Source organism: Nanorana parkeri, unplaced genomic scaffold, assembly GCF_000935625.1.
Source record: "Nanorana parkeri isolate BGI_ZX_2015 unplaced genomic scaffold, ASM93562v1 scaffold339, whole genome shotgun sequence".
In the NCBI taxonomy this organism is placed as follows: Eukaryota; Metazoa; Chordata; class Amphibia; order Anura; family Dicroglossidae; genus Nanorana; species Nanorana parkeri.
The window spans coordinates 619,297-632,963 of record NW_017306607.1 but is presented as its reverse complement, the minus strand read 5'-3'; the positions used below and the strand labels follow the sequence as shown (position 1 = coordinate 632,963).

The following is a 13,667-nucleotide window of genomic DNA, read 5'->3' as shown; positions in this document are numbered from 1 at the left end:
TGAGGAATTGACAGCCGGCTCTGCCTATCTAGAGACAGAGCCAGCTGTACCCGCCCCCTCCCGATCCACCAGTCAGCGCTGGAGGATCAGACAGGGGAGGGGGGGAATCCCTGCAGGGAGCCGTGAGAGTCACGGCTCTCTGCAGGGAGATGATCGAGAAGTGAGCGAGCGACGCCATTGTGTTCCCTCACTTCCCGAACTACTGAGCCGACCTGTGACGATCTCATTGTCACAGGTCGGCTAGAACTATGAGGTGAGTGATTTTCACTCGCCTCATAGTTCTCCTTTAAGTAAAAGGTTCAGCAGGTCACCTTATAGGAGCCGTTTTGTTTCCTGAATTAAACCACTTTTTTTTTCAATGAAAAATCAAGACCTGCTTCAATTACAGTGCCCATTTGTTCTGTATATTGTACAGACGGATGTCTAACGATATGCTAATAACTATCAACATCACTATGGCGCTCACCATTCTGAGCCTCAATGACAGCCGGCTCCACCTGATCCAGATCCTCCTTTACATCTTTCTGCTTCTCAGCAATACCCGCTTGCTGCTTATGCAGCTGCTCCTGGATTTCCTGACTCATGACCTGCAGGAAAAAAAACAAACACAAAAACAGACAGTCAGATTTCGCCAATTAAATAATTTCTGTGAAGGTGAGTGCCCTCTGAACATCCTTTAGCCTTCTGTGTCAGTATTATTCAAATATGCTAGATCAGAGAAAGAAAACTGCAGATTTGTGCATTCCCTGGAAAGGAAGCTGTGTGTTCAAGGAGAACTATGAGGTGAGTGCTTTCCACTCACCTCATAGTTCTAGCCGACCTGTGACAATGAGACTGTCACAGGTCGGCTCAGTAGTTCGGGAAGTGAGCGAACACATACCGGCGTTCGCTTACTTCTCGATCCTGTCACGGCTCTCTGCCGTGACAGGAGAGGGGGGTGGATTCCCCCCTCCCCGCTCTGATCCGCCAGTGCTGACTGGCGGAACGGACGGGGGAGGGGGCGGGTGCAGCTGGCTCTGCCTCTAGATAGGCAAAGCCAGCTGTCACTCACGCAGCTGGGCGGATCTCGACAGCGATGCCGGGATCCGCGCCGGCTGCGGCGTCTCAGTATACCGCGAGTTGTAGCTCGCGGTATACTGAGCTTAGGGTGACGGGAGGACGTGCCCTAAGGAGAACTATGGGGAAAAGCCCTGACCCCATAGTTCTCCTTTAAAGAAGCACTGGCATTATGCCCATTCAGTGTAAGGGGGTAGTGTCTCTGAAAAAGGTCCACCCAATGATGCACACATCCCCATTGTAGCTTTGGGTACCCCCCCAAAAAAACCCCCAACATACTCTGGGACAACACGTGATTGACAAGACTTTAAATTCTCAGCCAATCACTAAAGCAAGGCCCTGATCTCCATCATACAACAGTATGAACATGCATCACTATAGCTGCGCATATGTATTCTAAATGACCTTTTAATCTTATACCACCTGCATTGCCATATGTATATCGTTACCTCTAAAGTCAAATGCTTCAGTCGAAGAAGAAAGTAGATTAAAAATTACCTTTTTCTTCTCCGCTTCTTGCTGATCCTTCACCATTTTCTTCAGCTTGTCATTGGCAGCTGCATTTTTCACCTCCAGCTCCTGGCTCTTTATCCGCAGGTCACGGCGCAGTTCCTCCACCTGAAGTCATGAAAAAAAAAAAAAAAAGGATTCCAATTACATTTTGGGGATAGTAACCGAAACAAAAAACGCATGACACATGCAATATGTTTATTCACAAAAAAAAACTTCCTAAACCTCCGATATCATCTCACCAGAGTTCCTAATGTCATCAAGACCACTACAAACCACAAATGTGGCAGCATATGCAACTAGGGCTGCAACAACTAATCGACATAATCGATTATAATCGATTATTGAAAAAGTTGTCAACTTTTTCAATCATCGATTAATCGGCTTCAGATTGGTTGGCCCTGTTCACAGCTCCACACACGCTGCGCGCCACACCTCCTCCCCACCTCACGCTCGCTGCTGCCAGACCCGCCGCATCCACGCTCCACACGCCGCACCTCCTCCCCGCCTCACGCTCACCCAAATCCACGATAGGCACAGGGACACGGGGAGAAGAAGGTAAGGAGGAGCAGTTGTGGGCGGATGATAGCTGCCGATATACAGGCCCGATCTCAGAAACAAGTTGCTGGAAGACTGCTCAGGTAAGCCTGCACTCCTCTCCCCCCCACATGGTGCTCTATAATGTATTGCTGGGATAGTGGGATTTGTAGTCCTCTATAGCTGATGGTACATTGTGCTGTATATTATACAGAGCATGAACCCGTACCATCAGCTATAGAAGAGTACAAATCCCAGCAATACATTATACACTGTATGTATAATGTATTGCTGGGATTTGTTGTACTCCTCTATAGCTGATGATATTCTGCATTGCGTTGTATAGGGGACTACAAATCAAGGAATAATACATTATACAGCGCAATGCGGAATACCACCAGCTATAGAGTACAACAAATCCCAGCAATAATACATTATACAGCGCAATGCAGAATACCGCCAGCTATAATGTACTATTGCTGGGATTTGTAGTCCTCTATAACCGGTGCCATTCTGCATTGATTGCTGTATAATTCTACACTTTTCATTTCACTATATTGCACACCACACTTTTTTTTTCCTTTTTACCTCCACCGCTCCAAGCTTGCTCCTGTGATGGACTACAATCTCAATACAAACTAGTAGTCCATCACTGGAGCCATCTTTTAAAATGTATTTAATTTTTTATCCGATTAACCGATTAATCGAACTTAATAATCGGCTAACTAATCGATTTTTAAAATAATCGTTAGCTGCAGCTCTATATGCAACAACCTCATAAAAAGAACCAGAGACACAAAGTAAAGAAGCCAGGAAGCATTAATAAAAGCCGAGCTTCTCCAAGCTTTATCACTTCATTTGGTTAAAATACCACCCATATTGCAAAATTTGTCCTATATATAGGGTGGCCCCAGAAACATGTTTGCTCTTGCACAGGGGCGTAACTAGAAATCACAGGGCCCTATAGCAAAATTTTGTATGGGGCCCTGTGATTTCTAGTTAAAACCCTTGCAGAGCCCACTTGAGATCCCACACAGCCCACCTGAGGGTGACCTTGCAGAGCCCACCATAGACTCCCTATGGTGGGCTCTGCAGAGTCACCCTCAGGTGGGCTGGTCGCACTCCTTACCTGTCCGCCTCCTCTTCTTCCACGCTCGCTGATGGGCCCCGCCTTCCTCCTCAGTCGCCGGGCCCACCTTCTTCTCCATCACCGGGCCCCACCTCCCTCTCCGGGTCCGGCCTCCTCCACCGCTGGCTCTCATTGACTCAGCAGGGGCTCTGGAGACGGACGCGCTGCTGCAGAGATTACGGTCAGTGATCTGAACAGCAGCGCATTCTTCTTCAGAGCCGCCAGTGAAAGTCACCAGCAGAGGATTCCATAGGGACCCAGGCGGTCCGCTCTGCAACTGGCCGGCCCCCACGGTGCCCCATAGCGGCCGCCTGGGTCGCTATGGCGATTGTTACGCCACGGCTCTTGCATAAAGCCTTTACTTGATCTTTGAATTAACATAATCTGGACGATTTATGGTGTGGCACCTCAATATCAGGTTCATTTATCTGCAACACAAAACTACGGAACCTGGAAGAAGCTGTGTAGAAGCCTCCACCCCAAAAATCAAGACAACCTGGTAAAACACCACCACCGCAACACTACTGGACAGAAACACCAATTGGATCATCCTAGGGTTCCTGATCCATTCTCCAAAGCACTAAGGACTGGGAACAGGCAACTAGGAGGACGTTTCTGGCAGTTATTCTCAGGATTTGGTGTGGCATGGAGGCAGTGAGAACAGCTTGGACAGCTAGGCCTGAAACAGAACTAAGAATCTTCGCAAATTTTAGGAATCCAGACTTGGCAACGTAACTTCATAGGATACAAAGTTAAATCGAGCTCTCATGCCTGTGCAGGGGGGTATAGCTTGGAGAAAGGAGGAACTCCCTATTTGCTTGAGGCAGGGCATATATACAGAGATCTGCTGTGTGCCCCCATCTATAGGTTCATGTAATAAAACTAATACATGAGCAGAAACAGAACTAAAGTGCATAGTTGCTAAGTTGGCAATTAAACGTGCAAATTTCAAGTACCCATGTACTGCTTTTAGCATTTTTTTTTTTTTGTTAATGGTAGGCATGCACCGAGACCGAGTACTCATCCAAATGCTCCGATACCTGCCGATAGCGGAACTTCCAGTCAGAGGAAGAATTCCTCTGACTGGCAGTGCCATAGGGGACCATGGAGCCGGCTTCCCAGGTAAACAGGAAGCTGGGCGGCTGGCAAGACGGCTTCCCAGGCCCATCGGCATGGAGCTGGTTGACCAACATGGAGCCGGCTTCCTGTGCAATCAGAAGGCCGGGCGGCATGTCATTACCTGCCTCCCGGCTTCCTGATTACCCGGGAAATTGGCTCCATGCCACCAGAAGCACCGGTATTGGTGCATCCCTAGTTAATGGTAGTGTTGGTCACAGAACCACATCAAATCTTGTTAAAAAGAAAATGACAAGCTAGTAGGGTCTAGGAGGTTATTGAAATGCACAAACCTGATCCACGGTCTCTTTGATCTTTCGCAGACCGACATTCAAATGCATCTGCTGCTCTTCAAGCTCACTACGTTTCTCATTAAACAGATCTGCGTAATGGTTTATGAAGTCCAAGTAATGGCGGGGCGTGATGGCCATTGTTCTACCACCTCGCTTGGCAAGTCGAGCATTTGCCTGGAACAAAACAAAAAAGCCTCGTTAGACCCGACCCATTCATGTGTGAAGTCAAGCACATTTCTCAGGAAAGCTCCCTGTTATGGACTATGCAAGCTCAAAAATAGGAGGAGTAGTAGTATACAAGCCAATGAGAGAGTTACATTTCTGGTTTCCTAAACCTCTTAAAAGAACAAGTCATGATAAAAAAAAAAAAAATACATAATTGTGAGATGCATAACTGCATTCATTGGTTGTCTGAAGTTCAGCTTTGAATTTAACCATTTGTTGGCCTTAGTCCCAGTGATAAAAGGACCAGCACAACCCAGGTGCCTCAACAGACAGACATAGGGGCAAAAAAAAGAAATGGTTGATGTACCTGGTGAAGAGTTTGGTGAACAAACACACAGCCATTGACAATGGCCTCCCGATGAGAAGGAGTCTGGGGCAGTCTGTCGTAGACCACAGGCATGTAGTCTGGAACAATGTAGTTCGGCTTTTCAAGGTCCATTTTGCTTGTGAACTCCTTGCCGACTTGATAGAGGGCTTCTGTTGACCAGTCACCGAACCAGTTCAGTACACACCTTTAACAGGAGGTAAAAGTAATGAGTATTTGACATTAAATGGGCGTTCAATATGGCAGAAGTGGTTCTAAAGTCACAGACCTGTTGAACAGAGCTGGAGAGGTGGCGGCTCTGTCCTTCAGCCCTTCCGAGGATGGGTTCATGGTGAAGACCACGTGCAGGTTCCGGATGACCTGGCTAGTGAACCATTTGTACAGTTCCTCGTGCGAGTCAAGCATGGAGCCTTCTTTCTGAGCTCCTTCCTTGCACTGTGTCATCAGCGTGGAATACTCGTCACCCTCAAACAAGCCCGGAACCTTCACACAGCAAGCAGAGAGGACGACGTGAGAACAGGACCTGGATCAAACAAACAGTCTACAAAACGCCAATGAAGGAGGAAATAATCTTACCTCTCCATTGGCCAGCAAAGTGTTCATTCTCTCCAGGAATCCAGAGTCTAGAACATTGGACTCATCCATGATGAAGGCAATCTTCTCGTTCTTGCAGCCAGACCGCCTCAGGACAGTTCTTAGATCTTCATCAAAGTCCTCGCCTGTGTACTTCCGGTGCACCTATGTCAAATACAGCACAACTTCTAAAACCAAACTCAAAAAAGAAGAAAACGGACTAAAAGCGTGCGTTTGGGACACACACACACTTGGGAGCTGTAGTTCTTGGGGTGGTGTATGCTAAACAAGAACTGCCCTAGGGTACCAACAGCTCTTCCTGCAAGAAATGTACAAGTTGGGTCACATGGAGCAACAGGGGAAAATTCTCTAGAGGATAGATAGGGAGGTTTGGGGGTACATTTGGGCCTTGCTTGGCAGCTGCCTGTAAAGGATTGATTATGTCTAATGAATGAATACCTTGATCTGGTAAACACTAAGACCGTTCATCCAAGCAACAAAACGGGACAGCGTGGTCTTCCCGGCTCCGCTCACTCCAATGAGAAGTAAATGGCCTTGTGGTTGTCGGAAGATTCTAAACAAGGAGGAAAACAATGACAATGTAAACTGTGTGCTCATGTCCGGAAGAAAAACAGCTTTGCTTATTGGGAAGTAAAAAACAGTAATCTTTATGCCAAGCATTTAAAATAAAGAAAACGATACAATAAACCAAAAAGAAAAAAAAATTAACAGATCTGAAAAGTCCACAGTATTTACTAGGGATGCGCCGACACGGATACTAGTATCGGAGCCGATACCGAGTACTCGCCCAAATGCTCCGATACCGGAACTTCCGGTCAGCAGTGCCATAGGAAAACATGGAGCTTCCCAGGCAATCAAGAAGCTGGGCAGCGAGAATTGACACACCTCCCGGCTTCCTGATTGGCCAAACAGCTGGCTCCTTGCTGATTGGCTGGGAAGACAGCTCGATGCCAATTGACTGGGAAGTCAGTTTCCCTGCCAATCACAATCGAGCCCACCAAACATGGAGCCGGCTTCCCGGGCAATCAGGAAGCCGCGCAGCATGACAATACCTGCTGCCCGGCTTTCCGTTTGCCCGGGAAGCTGGCTCCATGCCAGCAGAAGCACCGGTATGAGTAGCGGCGAGTATCAAGAGCAAAATCCCGGTACTCGAAACCGAAAAACTGGTATCAGTGCATCCCTAGTCTTTACCTTCTACTGGATATAAAAGCAAAACTGAAGATCTGGAGACTTGCATGTACCTTATTTCATACATCTGGTGCTCAAGGGTCTGCCAGCATGGCAGTCTCACGTACATCTGTAGGGGAAAGGTTGGCGATATATCTTACCTGTCAATTCTTAGCACATGATCCAGAACTTCATTGAACAGTACAAGAGGCACATCCAGCTCCTCCTCATAGAAGACTTTCAGACGAGCCTTGACGTAATCTCTTAGCTCTTCTTGGTCCACTGGAATGTAATCCTACCAAAGTAAGTTCAAGCAGTTTAGAATGAATATATTAGACTTCAAGAGGCTTAAACGGCAACTCCACCCAAGTTAAAGAACCCCTGTGCCCAGACTATGGACATTATGTATATGCTGTATTCCTAGCCAGCAGTAAAGCAGCCCTAAAACAAGCCATGCATGACCTCTCTAGCAGTTTTAATGTGATGTCATTCATTCTCAAAAGAGCCACAAAGACTCAAGTTAGGTTTCAGTGTGACCCCGATAGCACCAAAGGGCCCATTTGGACTGCAATACTTGTAAGCGTATCAAAAGACTATGCACTTTCTCAGGCCAATATCAGACCCGGGACCATATACCTTGGACAGCCAGTTGCTGTACAGGATTGGTCTGCTCAAAGCTTTTTCTTTCTCAACATTAGGGAAGTGTTTAAGAGCCACCATGTCGATGTTCTCATCTGTCCAGCGCCTCTCCTCATCTTCAACAAGCCTGTTGACAAAAACAAAACTCAATTAAAGCTATAAAGTTTAAAGTTTATTTCTACCTTTCCAGCCAAACACCTTCCTTTGTTACATGTTCCCATTCACGCAGCTGTGCAAGCACCGGACCAGACTGCAGGCACAATGTTCCTTGCGATACCGTGCGGGCGATCGCATTGCGGCTGGAGGGCGTGGCTTCGGTGCCATTCACTTCAAAAAGGCCCGCCGCGCCACCTTCAACCCGGCAAAAAAGTGAGCCGGCCACAATGTGAGGCAGTGCGTTCCGGCCAGGATCGGGCCGGAACGCACTGCATATGGTGGGAACGAGGCCTAAAGGTTCTGCTTTGTATGTTAAAAAAAAAGTGACATTAAACCTTTTTTGTTGGCCAGATTAGCTAAAAAAAAAAAAAATCACCAAAAGAAAGCTCTATCTGTCCCCAAAAAAGGGTATAAAATTCATTTCAGTACAGCGCTGCATGACGGAATAAATGTCAGTTAAAGTACCGCAGCGCTGAATACTGAAAAATGGCCTGGATGGGAAGGGGGTTTAACACCGCGGATGTCAACTGGTTAATTCTCATTCTCAAGTGGTATCCAGACTGCAAGCCCACCCCATATGTACGGGTGCCTCCATCAGCTAGCTGACTGCTGTGGAGGCACCTAGCTTTGTGCATCCATAGAGACACACACAGCATGCGGCCGGCCACGCCCTCACCCTGCAGTCATAGCTGGACTGATGGCAGAAGGAGCCTATGACTCCTCTGCCCTCAGTACCCTCCCCCCACAACCAGGAAGTTTGGGAAAACCTGTGCATCTTCCTGATTGCAGCTGACGACACGAGCGGCTGCAGGTAAGTGTAGGGGGGACGGGAGTGTAACAAAAGTGCTGGATGTCTTTTGCCTTGAGGCAGGGAGTGTATTAAAGCAAAAAACACCCAGCCTTTAAATGCTACTTTAATTCAATTTGTCCCTGAAGTGTCCCTAAATAATCAAAGGTGGACACTCACTTAAAGTGTTATTCACAAAAGGGTGAAGAGTTTGGAGAAGGCAGGAGAAGTGAACAATCTAGGACAAAATAGCCGATTTGGAAAAATTCTCCAGTTCAGCTATGTTGTTCTAGATTGTTCACTTCTCCAAACCCTTCACCCTTTTTGTGAATAACCCTGTAAGTCTGCATGCTACAAAAGCCACAATGGCAAAACATACCTGTCTTGGAAGAGACGAAGAGCTTCATGGGCCCAGATTCTGATTAACCCTTCAACAGACAGGGTTTCCAGTGGCCTCAAAGCTTCAAAAATACCCCTCACCCATCGCGTCATCTCACGGGGTGAGTAGATGTAATGCGGCTGGGTATCCTGAGTAAATCTCTCCTGTCGATAACATAACAAACTTTGATTAGTCTTCAGCCCCCTATCCAGATGAAATTACAAGCAAGATATCAATTATCTTTCTCTCCACTAAAAATATAGTTTTGTTGAAACCTGGGACATCGTGTAGAATTCCACCATGGCTGCGGTCAGCGGCTCCGCATAGGTGCGCAGTGCAGGAATGAGTCTTAGCATTGCACGGTTGAAAGTTCCGTAGATCTGAGTCAGTGAGGCGGGTCCAGGATAGTCCACGTACACGACTGGGACATGGCGCAAAAACCTGGAAGGATTTAAATCAGATATTGTCGTTCTGTCCGTGTGATTGCATATTCCAATGATATTCAAATGGATGCACATGAGAGAGAGACACAGAGAGAGACACAGAGAGACACAGAGAGAGGAGAGAGAGACACAGAGAGAGGAGAGAGAGACACAGAGAGGAGAAAGGAGAGAGAGAGAGAGAGAGAGACAGAGAGAGAGAGAGAGAGAGAGAGACACAGAGAGAGGAGAGAGACAGAGAGGAGAGACAGAGAGAGAGACACAGAGAGAGGAGAGAGAGAGAGAGAGAGAGACACAGAGAGAGGAGAGAGGGAGACACAGAGAGAGGAGAGAGAGAGAGAGAGAGAGAGACACAGAGAGAGGAGAGAGACAGAGAGGAGAGACAGAGAGAGAGACACAGAGAGAGGAAAGAGACAGAGCGAGGGACATATACACACACACACACACACACACACACACACTGGATAGAGAAAGCCTGTCACATGATTTAAGGTCATGTGACCAAGCTCTCCAGCATTATGCAGAGAACACAGACTTTCATAAATATATTCTACTGCATTAAACAGCAGTGAGCAAAAAAAAAAAAAAGCTGTTGAAAAATACTCCAGATCCAGCATGTTGTATCATTCGCAATTAAAAAAAAATGTCAATATTCACAGCTTTTAAACCCAATCATACCTGTGTGACAATGGCTTTCTTCCAGGGTCTGTCGGTGGGTTGCAAGCTCCAACAAACTGAATCCTTTCCAGTTTCACCCAAGTCTGATCTGAGGTCCTGTAGAAGCCGCCATGTTCCACCATCTAAAAGCAAAGGGGAAACATTGATTGATTAAACAGGTGAAACTCGAATAATTAGACTATGGTGCAAAGTTCATTTATTTCAGTAATGCCACTTAAAAGGTGAAACTAATATACGAGATAGGCTCATTACATGCAAAGCAAGATAATTCAAGCCGTGATTTGTCATCATTGTGATGATTATGGCTTACAGCTCATGAAAAACACCATGCATGCATATGTACTCAGTACTTGGTTTGGGCCCCTTTTGCAGCACTTACTGCCATTACTTTTGCACGATATTCTAATTATTCGAGAGAGAGAGAGAGAGAGAGAGAGAGAGAGAGAGAGTGTGTGTGTGTATCACATAGTATTTGAGGTTGAATAAAGACACAGGTCCAACGAGTTCAACCTTTATGTGTAAGTGTGTGTAGGAGTCTGTGGACTTAGGTTTTTAAGAGTACCTGTACCCCTGTATGTTACGGTCTCTGAGGATTATTCAGCAAAACAGATATCAATTATCAAAGCAATGCATCCCAAAACCTCCAATGATTTTACACCATGCAGCATTTAGGAAACTGAAACCTTGACAAGCAATTATGACTTTCAAAATTGCTGATTCGTTTTAAAGGTCTTGATTGCTTTCAGAGCAGTGTTATTTGTCATTTGAATACATATGTTCCTAGCTGATCAGTAAAATCCAAATCAAAAAGAAAAAAGGACAAACTAAAGACATACATGGGTAGAATGTTTATCAGGTTAAAGCTATAAAGCATTTGGCCAATATTATGTTACACTTTAATGGCCATTCATACCAGCAGCTGTGGTCCCCCAAGCAAGAACAAGGCAATTGTTGCCTTCTGTCCTATGGCTTCAGTTCACACCAACATGTTGGATTGGTGTTTGCTACACACTGTAATTCATGTTAACATCTACTGCAGCAAGCGTGCATTATGTGCACAATAATGGACACGTCATGGTGTCGATAACAGAATGCCAATAAGCATTGTGTATCTACCTCTTAGCAATGTCCAACTGAATAATCCCTGAATAGTGGAATAGATAAAACAGGAGGTTGTGACACAGCCCCTCCTACCTGTCTGATGAAAGAGATGACTCTCTGGGTGCCATATTTGTCCATGTCTGGCAAGTTGATTTCATCACAGAACAGCACCAGCCACTTTCCAAGCTGAACAGGGGCCAAGACCACGCCGTTTGGTGTCCGCCGGTACTCGCAGTAGTGATCGAACGTCTTCAGCAGCAACTCTGGGGTGGTGGCACTGGAAAAGTTCAAGCCGACAACCTGAAGAAATAAGAATGGTCATGCAAAGTTCTGAAGACAAGAGCCGGTAAAAACTGTCTAGATGAGCCGATCGCATCTCACCTCCATATCGGGCAGAGCTCTTAGAGCACTGAACAGCGTCATGGTTTTTCCGGAGCCGGGGGGCCCACACAGCACCAAAGGTTTGTGTTCAGCCAGCCAAGTGTACAGGAGAGCTTCATGTCGGACGGTATCCAGGGTGGGCACAACAACATCTGGGGCCGCAACTTTGTGAGTCTCGACCTCAATCTGCGGAACTTTAGTTTGCCAGGGCTGCCATTCTCCGCTGATGGAAACCTAAAGAGCGCAGGACACATATAAGTCTGTGTACAGAGAAAGCAACGTCTCAGACAGAATGTCTGTTATTGGATCTTTACCTCGTAGTCAATAATTGGTATGTTGGGCGCACTCGGGAGCGGGACGGTAGTTATCCGCCTGATGTATTCTCCGAGCTCTGCCCTCATCTTCAGACGTCCGTCCCCAGAGAATGACCACAGCACAGCATAAATCAGGTAGCGCTAAAAAACAAAAAACAAAACCCTTTGAAGATCAATTTAGTATTAAAACCAAGAATATATTTATTGTAAATCAAAGTCTTTGCAAAATAAGAACAAACCGAATAATTCCGGTCCTTACACTTGCGTGAATCAGCTTGCGTACATTCCAATACTAAAAAGAGAAATGCCTTTTTCTTTGCACCTTTACTGGTGGTCACATGACCGTTCAGGTCCCACTTCTCGCCTTAGTTCCAAGAGCGGAGGACCGAGACTCAAAGAGATACTTGGTGGCTTTCACCGACATCACAGGTACCAGGTGCTCTCTTACTCCATGGAGACCTGTTAAGCTACCTCAGGCTGCAGGTGGGGGATACATGGATGATCCACATCCCTTAGCACTCCCTGCCTACAGCAGTTTGGCTGGGGGGCATGGCAGCAGTAATCTGACTTCAGGCACACCGTTTAAACAGTGCTCAGTGAAGCTTGCAGAAAGAGCGAGTGGCGTGCAATTTAAGACTAGTGTTCTTTCTCCATGCCAGCTATTGACTGCCACTTAGTTGTCAACATACACGGCAATGTGTACCTGCATCTCCCCCCTTTTCCTTTGTAGTCTGGGTGCATTCTGGGACGTGTACAAATGTAGCCCACAACTCCTGTGGGGAGGGGGGACGACGACGACACACACACACCAAAGATTAAACAGTTCCTCAATGCATGTCCTGGCTCCGCAGCTTTTAGCATCAGAAGCAACACAGGAGAGAACAAAAAAATAGTGTAGACAGAAGGTGGCACAATTTCGCGTCACTTAAGGTGCCCACACACCTTGCGATTGTCGGCGGGTGTGTGGCATGTTCGTAAGATAAATGCCGCACGGGCCGGTGTGTGCAAGCGCACACTGCCCGTTCAGCATTGCGGTCATCGGAAGCCCGCCCCCTCAGGGGGGCGGGCTTGCGATCATCTCAAGTACGATCTGCCTGTCCAAGATAGGCAGATCGTTCGTTTTTTTAATTACCTTACAATGGTTGTAAGGTGTGTGCCCAGCATTAGACTCCTCCACATTAATTAAATCATTCCAAATAGCTGTGTTCATGGGGCAGGCAGGATTCAGGGTAGAGGAGCTGTGCAGTGGAACAGACAGGAAATGTTGTAGGATGTCTAAAGCTTCTGTGCGAGCAGCAAGCTGAAACTCACTATTACTTAAAGCCGAAATGGTCCCAGAGACTGAGCAACGCTGATTTACTACTATATATAAACACCTAGCAATCTAATTACATTTTCTGAAATTGTGTAGGAGCTCCTAGGCATATCACCTGTATGTAGCGTTCCAGCTGCTCAATCGGCATCGGGAAGTCTGGGTGGTTGGCATTGTACTGGGCAATGTTGCGGCAGGCCTGGTGCATCATAGAGAAGAGGGAGCCAAAGCAGCGCAGTCGAGTCAGGTCCATGATGTGTTCCAGCTTGAAGGCATGCTCGAGGGCTTTGATAACCAACCCGTTGGATGTGAAATATGGCTGCAGTACTGCTGATGCATCTCGTTGGATCTAGAAGACATTTTACACTTATGAAACTTGTGATCTGTGCATGATATTCATGAAAACAAACAAACTGCATGCAAAGTAGCCTCAAATAAGCTAGCAAATGAAAAAACACTATACTAAAAAAAAAAAAAAAAAAAAAAAAAAGGAAAACATTTAAAAAAAAGGGGGTTTTACAAAACATT

General features: G+C 46.5%; 1 protein-coding gene across 1 annotated transcript in view; it reads right to left on the bottom strand.

The window, feature by feature from the left end:
* Positions 1-13,667, bottom strand: part of DYNC1H1 (dynein cytoplasmic 1 heavy chain 1) — a 77,830-nt gene that overhangs the window by 27,564 nt on the left and 36,599 nt on the right. Inside the window, exons 36-51 of the mRNA XM_018558435.1 lie at positions 13,258-13,488; positions 11,828-11,968; positions 11,514-11,747; positions 11,226-11,432; positions 10,032-10,153; positions 9,189-9,354; positions 8,914-9,077; positions 7,589-7,718; positions 7,114-7,247; positions 6,224-6,338; positions 5,768-5,929; positions 5,460-5,674; positions 5,174-5,378; positions 4,642-4,815; positions 1,555-1,674; positions 467-587 (exon numbers count right to left, since the gene is read on the bottom strand). Coding sequence (XP_018413937.1) covers positions 467-587; positions 1,555-1,674; positions 4,642-4,815; positions 5,174-5,378; positions 5,460-5,674; positions 5,768-5,929; positions 6,224-6,338; positions 7,114-7,247; positions 7,589-7,718; positions 8,914-9,077; positions 9,189-9,354; positions 10,032-10,153; positions 11,226-11,432; positions 11,514-11,747; positions 11,828-11,968; positions 13,258-13,488 — 2,641 coding nt within the window. The remainder of the gene's footprint in view (positions 1-466; positions 588-1,554; positions 1,675-4,641; positions 4,816-5,173; positions 5,379-5,459; positions 5,675-5,767; positions 5,930-6,223; positions 6,339-7,113; positions 7,248-7,588; positions 7,719-8,913; positions 9,078-9,188; positions 9,355-10,031; positions 10,154-11,225; positions 11,433-11,513; positions 11,748-11,827; positions 11,969-13,257; positions 13,489-13,667) is intronic.